Source organism: Mytilus trossulus, chromosome 3 (assembly GCF_036588685.1).
Source record: "Mytilus trossulus isolate FHL-02 chromosome 3, PNRI_Mtr1.1.1.hap1, whole genome shotgun sequence".
NCBI classification, from domain to species: Eukaryota; Metazoa; Mollusca; class Bivalvia; order Mytilida; family Mytilidae; genus Mytilus; species Mytilus trossulus.
Window position 1 is genome coordinate 75,584,493 of NC_086375.1, and position 12,650 is coordinate 75,597,142.

At 32.1% G+C, this 12,650-nt stretch overlaps 1 protein-coding gene across 1 annotated transcript; it reads left to right on the plus strand.

The window, feature by feature from the left end:
* Positions 1-2,707: 2,707 nt before the first annotated feature.
* Positions 2,708-10,295, plus strand: LOC134712432 (UPF0696 protein C11orf68 homolog). Its single transcript, XM_063573965.1, has 3 exons — positions 2,708-2,729; positions 3,064-3,229; positions 9,423-10,295. The coding sequence occupies exons 2-3, from the start codon at positions 3,075-3,077 to the stop codon at positions 10,024-10,026; spliced, it is 759 nt and encodes a 252-aa protein (XP_063430035.1). The 5' UTR covers positions 2,708-2,729; positions 3,064-3,074; the 3' UTR covers positions 10,027-10,295.
* Positions 10,296-12,650: the final 2,355 nt, after the last annotated feature.

The window sequence follows — 12,650 nt, forward strand, 5'->3', positions numbered from 1 at the left end:
AACGGGCGATGCGATTTCTTTCGAAATACGAGTTCAAATGTTCATGAAATCTGCTAGCTGCTAACGGTATAAAGTTGAAATGTTCCGTGAGAGTGCACCAGTGTGAGAGCGTGCAATACATGATTTTCCAAGTACAGCTTCATAAAACAGAGGTGAGCTATTCACATTCACCAAATGTTCTTTAGTAAGTTGTTAAGCATCACAAGATATTAATTTTAAGTTATGAGAGCGGGCCATACATGTCCTTCAAAATATGAGTTTATACAACGGAGTGAGCAAGCCAGTTATCTTGTCCAAGTTGTTAAGAATGAACATTAATCAATTGCGAGTCGTGAGAGCGGGCGAGGCGATGATCCTTTGAAATACGAGTTCATACAACAGTGAGCGAGCCAATTCTCATTCACCAAAAGTTCTCTTGTCCAAGTTGTTATTAAAGCATCAGTAGAAGTTAATTTCTAGTTGTGAGGGCGGATGAGTAGATAAATATCTTTCAAAATACGAGTTCCAACAACGGGGTTGAGCGAGCCAATTCTCATTCATCAAACGTTTTCTTGTATGTATAAATAGAAATTAATAATAGCTGGCGAGGCAAAAATCGAGTTGTTACAAAGAATAATAGCAAGTTGTTAGAGAAGGAAGTTCTAGAAAGAATGCAATTTAAATCTCTGGGTGTTTTTAGAAACTCGTCCACTAAATTTGCTCCTTTCTCGACAAGTACATTTTTTTAAACACTTTGCACAACATTTACAAGAAGGACACCGACAGTGCTGAAAATCGCATCGTTCGTCTTTCTTTGTATATGATTTATCTTCTATGAAGTTATCTACGGTCAATGCATTTACAATTTAACATCTGATACAAGTGCTGGTGCAGTTTATGATATCGCTTATATATTGCCGGTGGCTTTAAGCGACAAAGTAAAGTTATCATGATAAAATCAAACTTAATCCATCCCTAGCGCATCTGTCAGCTTATTGCCAATATACGGTAATAGGCCAACACTGATTTTGGACATTTGATATTTAGCAAGTCGACCAAAGCTTTACTCTACAAGCATTATGCAATTAGCCCTAATCAAAATTGCAAGGTGATGTGGTATTGAAGCCGATGAGACAAAATAATGTTACATCAACAAGAGTTTAAATAAAATTGATGTAAGCAGTTTATACCACATGGCCAGTTCCGCGAGAGGAAAAAAAAACGCTGTAATGGCAAATCTCCAACATGAAAAAAAATCTCTAAAGAAAGTAAATCGAGAAAGCCAACTACCTTATTCGTGTATGTAATAATAGTCACCATTTCCAGCTTTGACCATTATTTTAATTACACAGTTTTTCTTTCTTTCAATAACTGAGGGGGGTAGGATCTTTATCGGGACTCCGGGTGTTTTTAAGCTCGGGATTTCGGGATTGACCCTTTCGGGATCCGGGAATTCTTTATTCGAATTTCGGGACCTCGGGATGATGTTGTTTTTAAGGCCGGGATTTCGGGATTTCGTGTTTTTAAGCTCGGGATTTCGGGATTGGGACCCCTCCTACCCTCCCTCATAAGTCTTTGTAGAAATTATCACCGTGTAATTCATGTTATCATCGGGACATAGCATTCATTTATACAACCATCCTTTTACCTTTTTATGAATACTAAATGGTCGCCTCTTAAGGGTTTAGAAAGATTTGATGGTAAGCTTCCTTTTCTATTGATGACGAAATAAAAATGAATTTAATCATTTCAACATTTATAATCATCTTAAAGTCATAACAAAATTCGTTTTCCAATGAATATTCTGAAATATGTACAACTGATTAACATTCGGAAAGACCTGCGGAACTTCTCGTACTTGATCCGCTTGACAATTTGAAATAAGGGGGGACAGTTTGAAAAGTGGCTAAAAAAAAAGGATATAAATCCAACATATGATAAGGTAAGACATTTTATTTATTATTTGAGATGTTCACTTGAAAGGATAATGACATCAGTAAACTTAAAACTTTCGTAAACATTGTCAAATTGTCGTTCAAAGTTCCCACAAAAATTCGTTGGGAATCCACTACGAGAAAATGGATACTTGTTATAAGACTCTGGGGTTCAACATTGATAGTAAAAAAAAAATATCCGATAAAAAAACGTTGAATGTAAATGATATGAACCTCCAGAGTCTTATATTATAGGACTACGTTAAGGCCCAGAAATGACAAATGTAAAAAAAAAAAACCTAGAAGACTAATGGCCTTTTTTTATGTACAAATAATGAACGAAAAACAAATGTGTTGAACCTGATTGTACTTTTGAAAAAGTCCAAAGTAGATCTTTTTTATTAGCTTTTTAACATTTATGTTTCTGGTGGACAGTTGTGAGTTGTTTGATCAACTTTGGCAATGTTTGATCCTAAGGAGTCCTGATTCTTACAATTTTAATTATTCTTCATTTTTGTAGTAATGTAGATATAAACATCTTATTTGTCTTTGTTACTATGCATAGTGTATTGTTTATTTAGTCCGAGATTACTCTGACGTCTGGGGCCTAGCTTGTCTGGCAAACAGCCGTCGGACGTCAGAGTAATCTCGGACTATGTTTATTATATTTGTAAAAGAATAGTATTAATTTATAATGATATTATATAATGCTCCTTGTGAGCCCATTTTATGGAAATAAAGCATCCTCTTCTTCTATAAAGTACAACTTATAAATCATTTTTGTAAATACAGACTGGTGTGGAAACATTTGTTTAGGTATGCTACCCCACTTCTTTGGAATTTTATTCATTTTGCATGCTCTGTTCTTTATAATTAATCTGTTTAAAAACCGGTTTAAGCTCATCATGATTATGTTTTTTATTATATATCTTGCTGACTTTAAAAAAAGTTATGTACTTGATTTGATAATTATTATATATTATATATAAATTTCTTGTAATACATTTTATGATATCATGAATGTCACAGCTATATAATAAATGTCCTTTCTGCACTACAGCAGCAAACCACTAGGCTTATTATTAACATTTTGATGTATCAAAAAGATTGACATAATATATATTAACTACCTAATTATGTTTTTTTTTAGCCATTGCAAATATGGAATGGTCTACATCTCAGTATAAGTCAGAGTCATTAGCTGCAGAATCTTTGGCATGTGATATGGATAGATGGATAACTTACAGACAGACAGATCAACCTTATGAAGTATTTGAACAATGGTTAAATACAAACTTACCATCATGCCATTACAGGTATTACTTGTGAAAAGTGAGTCACATAGTATCAGGCCTCAGTACATGTCCTTTACACTTCTAAGGAGTAAATTTATAATCAGAGTATATGGTAGTGCATGTATAACAAAAAGACATTTTGGCTTTATAAATCAAAGTGATGGAAATCACTCATGGAAAGATTAGAAGAGTAGTTTGAATTACTTCATATTAAGGTATGGTGGGGAAAAATAAACATTTGTAAAGCACTATTGCTGAAAATTGCATTAACAGCAGGTCTTTAGAAGGAAACTTGTTTGATAAAATGAGCTCAATTTATATAATATGGGTCTCTTAATTTGCACAATTTTATTTAAACTGCAGTTTATATATTATCGAAATTATGTTGCTTGTTCTGAACATGTTTAAAAAAAAAACAAAAAAAAGGCAAATCATAAAATTCTTTTAGTAAATGGTACCACCTATCCTTGTAAGACGTACATCTAGACCAACAGCCAAAAACTTTATTAAAGTGTCAACAAAAATAATCTAAAAATGTTGTTTTTGGGCATTTTGTAATTTGAAAGGGAGGTTATATGACATTGAAGATTAAAAGTTTAAGAGTGCCTTTTGATCAATTTTTATAAAGTATTTTTCAACACAGGGCATTGAAAAAGAACTTTTTCAATGAAAACCGATTAAAAAACTTATTTTTTTGCAAAAATATATATTCATTTGTAATAAAAATTCAAATGACTAAAATAGATATAATGATTGATGGGAAATAAACTAATAAACAATGGTTTGTTATAATTTAAAGTTTTAAAATTTAAAAATTGTTTCAGACCAATTCCTGATAAAAAAAAAAGTGAACTAATCTAAATTGTTGATTAATTACAGATGATTATTGGAAATTTATCAAGTAAATTATACGCCTTACTTCAATACCTTTTATATAATCATATTTATACTTACATTTCATTTCTTTCAAGATTTTGTCAATCCATTAATCATTTTTATTACATTGGTTGCAATGAATTACATTGATTTCCCAGTTAGATAAATCCGATAATTTCACATGTGAAATAAACGTGGTTATTTCACTCTCTGACGTCATACAACAATAGGCGTTGTCAAGACGTCGATAACGTCGAAACAAAACATGCGTAGGAAAACCATATAGTTCCTTACATTTTCTACATTAATTTCATAAATAAAAGCCATTTGACAATGTAATAAAAAGTATAACTAATCGCCGTATTTGAATATAAAAAATAAGACAACTTGTAACCGAACGCCGCTATGGATTAAACTCGTGCTGCGCACTCGTTTAATCCATGCGTCGTTCGGTCACGCGTTGTCTTATTTTTTATATTCAAATACGGCGATTAGTTATACTATAAATATTTTGAACAGATATAATTCACTTTATGTAATGTAGATCAAAAGTAATTAGCAATATAAAAAATCTATCATTTTTAAAAATACTAAACATCTAATATACACATTTGTGTATTCAATTATGAGGTCAAATACTTTTGTATTTAGAATTAGATGCATATTGAGTGGTCTGTATAATTATGTAAGACTGAGGTTGATAGGTAATGTGGTCAATTTGATTGACAGTTATTGAGTTAAGGAGATGGGGCATTGTAATTAAAGGTCCACCTTGTCTCTGATTGTTTAGAGATAATGACAGTTGTCAATCATACTAGTACTGTCTTGAATCAATACCCACTTATTTAATCAAAACAAAATTTAAAATACCTGCACATCAACACACCTTAATGACATACATTCTTGAATGAACTGCTCCAATAATATATCTATTTTTTCACAGTTTATATGTGTTTTATGTGCACATACATGATAATCATAGGGAACTATATTTCAGTGTGAATACATTTAGTAACAGTAGCTAACCTGTCCTGTTGTTAGGGAGGCTGGTGCCTAAGTAAAGATTTAGAACAAGTTCTAATCTTTCCAAAAATACTAGAACACACCTGTGATATCCCGGGTCCTTGACTGAATTAAAGTATATAACTATGTATATTATATGATTAAAGTCATGCAGTTTTCTCTGCTTTAAAAAGCTTTCTGTTTGAACCCCCTGGAACTTATCAATTATTGGTAATATTTATTATTTGGAAAACAAAAGTGCCTGGAATGGAGTATTTTTATACCCCTGCTTTAAACAAGGGGGGTATACCCCCCTTTTAAAAGCGGGGGGATATACTGTTTTACCTAGTTTTTGGTGGGGTTCGTGTTGTTTATTCTTTAGTTTTCTATGTTGTGTCATGTGTACTATTGTTTTTCTGTTTGTCTTTTTCATTTTTAGCCATGGCGTTGTCAGTTTGTTTTAGATTTACGAGTTTGACTGTCCCTTTGGTGTCTTTCATCCCTCTTCTTTTACATCTGTCTGTCAGTCCGTCCGTCCCATGAATATTTTTCGTCGCAATTTTCTCAGGAACTACAATACAAGGATTTCTGAAATTTGGTTTCAGGGTTTATCTAAGTCAGCTATACCATGTGATGTGTTTTCAGATTGATCACTTGACAACTTCCTGTTTACCGAACACTTGTATGATTTTACACATGATAGCCAAGTTGAAAATTTTTGTCACATTTTTCTCAGGAACTACAATACAAGGATTTCTGAAATTTGGTTTCAGGATTTATATAAGTCAGCTATACCGTGTGATGCGTTTTCAGATTCATCACTCAACAACTTCCTGTTTACCGTGCACTTTCATATTTTTACACTATTAATATTATCCACTTGCTGCGGGGGTATCATCAGTGAGCAGTAGCTCGCAGTTTCACTTGTTTAATCAATAGCATTGTCCTATATAAGTTATCCCTTTCCTCCATAATGACGCCTTTTGACGCCACCCCCTTTACTACATAATGACGCCTTTTGACGCCTGTGTAGTACCTCAGTTGAAATGATTTGATTACAAAATGTCTGCATCAAACTTAATAAAATTTGTCTTCAATATGAAAAGGATATTCATAAGAATGTCAGACTTCAATTTATTTGATGAAATATTTGTTTTTTGCAATGCATTAATACTTCAATCCTGAGGATTTTATTTTATTGAAAAAATCCTATGCGAATCATGCATCTTAAAAAAATATACCATGGAGGAAAGGGTTAAAAATATTTAAAATAAAGTTAAATTCTTTGATTCACTGTTTTACGTCATGCATGTCATGCTGGCTAACAAATTGAAAACTGTACCTATACGCCTTAATTTAAGTCCAGATTTTTAATATTCGTAACGGTATGGTCATCTTAGAAAGTCATACTTATTAAAATACTACAATAGGGAACAATGTGACAATGGTTGAATTTAGTAGTGTCAATCCTGTGGTTATGACCCGTGTATATATAAATAGCAAAATCCTAAATACACTGTATGGTGGTGCGCCTGTTAAATACGGAACGTACAGATAAGGTAATAGGTAACAGGTGAATAAATTGTACTATTGGTATCGGTATCAGATTCGACCTGGAACTTATTAATTATTGGCAATATTAATTATGTGGACAACAAAAGGGTCTGGAGTGGTGTTATTTTTAATCAACACCAATGTCCTATATTAGCTATATATAAAGTTGAATTCTTTGATTTGCCGTTTTTACCTGATGACGGCTGACAAATTGGACCTCGTTAATTTAGTATTATAGATAAGTTTGACTGGGAATGATTTTTTGAATAAAATTTTCAGTAATAACTCACAACTAAAATTAACCAGATGCTCCACAGGGCGCAGCTTTATACAACCCCAGAGGTCGAACCCTGAACAATTGGGGCTAGTATGGACACAACATTCAAATTGGATACAGCTCTGAATATGGATTGTGATTAAATAGTTGACACAGCATAGGTTTCTGACACAGAATGAATGTGGTCTTATGAACTTAACATGTTTTTTGTTTTTGTGCTTTTGAGCAATTTAGTATGCTGTTGAATATTAATCCTCTGTCAGATATTTGAAGAAATTTTCTTTTTCATTTCTGAAATCTGAAATGAAATTGAACCCCAACAATTTTTTTTAACCTCCCCCTTTCCCTTATTCCAAAAATGATCTCAATTCAAATTTCTTATGGAGTTTTCAACAATAACTACTCATTGAAATACATCATAAAACATAAAATGTCATACAGTCATGATTTTAAGTTAATTTAACTACTATTCTGGACAAAGAAAGATAACTCCAATGCAACATTTTATATTGGCAAATTTTCAATGAAGTTCATTAACCTAAAGTTTTTGGCAAATTTCCAATGGAATTAATTAGTAATAAAGTTTTTGGCAAATTTCCAATATACATAATTTATTAAGAGCAGTTAAGTTTAAATTACCAACCTTACACTGCTTTTAAATTATGTTTTGTAATTGTCCATTAACCTGGAAATCCTTTTCCCCCCCTTTTTACACCTTATTCCGTAATGGTTAGAGCTATAACTTCCAAAGACAATTCTTACCATCCCTTTGTGGTATTCCAATATCCAAAATCTAAATACATGGTTAGATTCATCAAAGAACCCCAAGAATTCAATTTTTGATGAAATCAAATAAAGTTCAATTTTGGACCCTTTAGACCTCAATGTGAACCAATTTGATAACCGGTCCTAAATATTAAAAATCTAAATGCATGGTTAATAGATTCAGCATATTGAAGAAACCAATATATTGATTTTTTGTTGAAATCAAACAATGTTTAAATTTGGACCCTGATTTGGACCAACTTAAAAACTGGGACCATAATAAAAAAACTAAGTAGAGTGGGGCGCTCATATTTGCCGTGGACACGATTTCGCCGTTTTATGATTTTGAGGTGTAAAAACTTCAAAGGATGGTTAAAATGGAAGAAATATGCCGTTAGATTATATTTTTTATGACAAATATGATTATTTTTGAAAATGAGACTAAATTTCGGCACTTATGCAGGACCACAAAATGCACAACGATTTTCAGCCAATTTCCTGAATGAAAAAAACGATTTCAAGGTGCAATTCTTAGTAATTCTTTGACTGATTGCCCTAAATTTCTTTTTTTTTACACTTTTCAAATGTCTGCTATTCGTCTATAATGAAATTTATTTGATAAATATTGTTTAAAGCTGCAGTTATTTGGTTTTAAATAGATATGTAAAAACGGCGAAAATGTGTCCCCCGTTGACAAAAAAATAGGAAATTTCAAACACCCTTTAATCCAACTTTTCAGATGATTTTACACAAACCAAACACGTTTTCAAGCTAAGAATATTTTGCATTTGAAGTTATCTTCATATAGAAAAATCAGTATACTTCAAAAACATAAAGAACTGAACATAAACTGAAGAAAACATGGAAAGATATGGCGAAAATGTTTAGATTCAGCATATCAAAGAACTCCAAGAATTCAATTTTTGTTAAAATCAAACTAAGTTTGGATCCTTTACCTTAAATTAGACCAATTTGAAAACTGGACCAAAAATTAAAGAATCTAAATACATTGTTAGATTCGGTATATCAGAGAACCCCAATAGTTCAATTTTTAATGAAATTAAACAAAGTTTAATTTTGGCCCCTAATTCGTTGGGACCCAAACTCCTGACATCAATCCCAACCTTCCTCTTGTGTTCATATACCTTGTGTTTAAATTTCATTGATTTCAATTGACTTATACTAAAGTTATTGTGCAAAAAACAAGAATAATGCTTATTTGGGCCCTTTTTTGGCCCCTTATTCCTTAACTGTTGGAAACAAAACTCCCAAAATCAATCCTAATCTTCCTTTTGTAGTCATAACCTTGTGTCAAAATTTCATACTTTTCTATTGTCTTAAACTAAAGTTATTGTGCGAAAACCAAGAAAATGCCAAATTGGGCCCTTTTTGGCCCCAAATTCCTAAACTGTTTGGACCAAAATTTCCAAAATCAATCTCAACCTTCCTTTTGTGGTCATAAACCTTGTGTTCAAATCAAATTAAAAACTAAAGTTAGAGTGCGAAAACTAAAAGTATTCAGACGCCACAGACAATGATGCAGACATGATAGTCCAATATACGACCAATTGCTGATTCAAAACTGGTAAAAAAATAATTCAAAACACCCTTGTCACAACCCATTCCTTTGCCCTAAAGTTACAAGTACATCATGAGTGTTAACATTTCCTAACCAAAAAAAGTAATACAAGAATGAAATTTGATTAATATTTTGACTATATTTAGCTATTATTATTTTAGATCAAAGGGAGTTGGTTGGATATGTGTCAGGGGAAACCAATATGAAGAAGATGAAGAGGATGAAGATGAAGAGGAAGGAGATGAAGAGGATGAAGATGATGATGATAAGGACCTTGAAGGATTACATCAAATGTGGGAGGATATTCAGAAATCTAATAGACCCATAAATGTGGAGACAATTTCTGATTTAGCCAGAATATTTAAAGTTACATGTGGAAAATGGCTTTTCCATGCTGAAACTGGTGCAAAAGCTGACCATTTATGGAGTATTGTAGCTAAGGCTATTGTTAAGGGGGAAATTCCTTGTCACAGTGCCAAGGTTTCTCCAGTTGAAGACTGTGGTGAAAACAAGAACAAGTTTGAACATGTAGTATGTGTATATAATGATAATTATCTGAATGAGGAGGAAGTTATGGACTGTGAACATGGACTCAGAAAAATTGGTATAAAATGTCCATTGATGTATAAACCAGATGTATACACCTATTTAGGAGTTTATCGTAATAATCCATGGGATCTACGACCCTCACTGTATCGTAGTAATTATGATGTCATATCTGGAAAGTCAAAAATTGACTTTTCTAGTGCTCCAGGTCACAGATAAATGGAGATCCAATTGACACTTTTACTGAAGTAAATGCAATAGTCCCTACAACAGATGCCATTTTTACTTAGATCCTTCTGTACATTCAAGTATGATGTAACGCATGTCATCTGTGTTGAGTTTTAGCTCATCTGCCTGATGCAGATTTTTGGAGGATATATACGTGCCATTTTAGAGTGTTTGCATATTAATTTGTAAACATGTTTTTTTCTGATGTTTATGCTTATTAGTTAAATTGTTGTAATTGTTGAAATTAAATAAATAAATAAAAAAAAATCTAAAAGATTAAAAAAGTAGATAAAAGAAAAAATTTCACAGAAAAGTTCATCAGCTATATTAGATTTACAGATAATATATAAGAATAAGAAAATGTGGTACGATTGTGAATGAGACAACTCTCTGCAGGAGACCAAATGACAAAGAAATTAACAACTATAGGTCACCATAAAGCCTTCAACAATGAACAAAATATGTACCCCATGGCTATAAAAGGCCCTGAAATGACAAATGTAAAACAATTCAACCAAGAAAACTAATTGCCTGACAAGATGATATCAACAAAAAGTAAAATGTGAAACACTGTTATGAAGAAGTTTATTTGATAAACTTACATGCATTGATACATTATACCAAAGACTTGGACGAATACATGAATATTTAATTGTCCCAGCCTAAGTTTATAAAAATTTCAACTGCATCAAAATATAAATGTAGAAATGCAGTTTTTGTTTTAATGAATATAGCAGATATACACCAAACATTTAAACCAAATTTTTGTATCAAGAAGTCCATTACTACACAAATAATTACCATAGAAATAAAAAAAAATGACGTCAGACATGTATATTAGGATCATTTTGGAAAGCATACAAACATTAAAAGAAAGAACCTATAAAAATGTCCTTATTTAGGGGGGGGGGAAAGTGAATTAAATATTTGTAATACGGAAGCTTTGTTAACAGAATAATAAAGTATAGAATTATCTATTGAAAGAATAGACAAAATGAATGAAATTAGGCCAAGAATTATCAGATATAAATCTATTTAGTTATATCCTTTTATAGATGTTTAAAAGAGATTTTAAGTCATCAGCTGCATTGGATAAAAATCAACCTTATGCAACAAAAAATCAGTTTACTTATTATTTCTGGTTAAAAAAATAATTCTCTGCAAATTTTGTGACTCTTTGAAAATCTATTTGTTATAAGAACCCTGCAAATTAATTTTACAAAATCAATCAGTCTTAAACATGTAGATTTAAGAAGATGTGGCATGAGTGCAAATTAGACAACTCTCCATTCAAATTCAAATTTGTTAGAGTAAACCATTATAGGTCAAAGAATTGTCTTCTACACAGAGCCTTGTCTCAAACAGAAGTGCAAGCTATATAGGGCCCAACAATGACAAGTGTTTAACCATTAAATTGTAAAAAACAAGTCTAATCTATATAAAAAAGTGTGCACAAATGTCTCGCCTTCTTTACTTATCATTGATATTATGTTTATAGTTCTTAATATGAAGCTTTATTATATAATTACTACTGTCACATAAACTTAACATTAACCAGGAAAACTAAACTTTGACTATTGAACCATGAAAATGAGGTTAAGGTCAGATGACACCTGCCAGCTAGACATGTACACCTTACAATCATTCCATACACCAAATATAGTAGACCTATTGCATACAGTATAAAAAAAAACATTAAAATACAAAAAATTAACTATAACCACTGAACCATGATAATGAGGTCAAGGTAAGTTGACACCTGCCAGTTGGACATGTACACCTTACAGTCCTTCCATACACCAAATATACAAGACCTATTGCTTATAGTATCTTGAGATATGGACTTGACCACTAAAACTTAACCTTGTTCACTGATCCATGAAATGAGGTCGAGGTCTAGGAAAAACTGTCTGTCGGGCATGATGACCTTGCAAGGTACACACATACCAAATATAGTTATCTATAACTTATGATAAAGAGAGAATTTAACATTACAAAAAATCTTAACTTTGTTTCCAAGTAGTCACTGAACCATTAAAATTAGGTCAAGGACATTGGACATGTGACTGACAGAAACTTCTTAACATGAGGCATCCATAAACAAAGTATGAAGCATCCTGGTATTCCACCTTCTAAAAGATAAAGCTTTTAAGAAGTTAGCTAACGCTGCCACTAGATCACCGTCCCTATATCGAGCTTTCTGCAACAAAAGTCGCAGACTCAACAAAAACAAGTATCAAGAAACACTTTATAAGAACATCAACAAATGACAACCAATGAACATAATGATCCTGACTTAGGATAAGTGCAAACTAATGCAGCGGGTTTAAACGTTTTAATAGGTACCAACTACTTTGACCTGAAACAATAATGTAACATCACAACATAAAAAGACATACTATGAAATATCAATTAAACTGGCTTAACTCAACTTAATGATGACCTTGCAAGGTACACACATACCAAATATAGTTATCTATAACTTATGATAAAGAGAGAATTTAACATTACAAAAAATCTTAACTTTGTTTCCAAGTAGTCACTGAACCATGAAAATTAGGTCAAGGACATTGGACATGTGACTGACAGAAACTTCTTAACATGAGGCATCCATA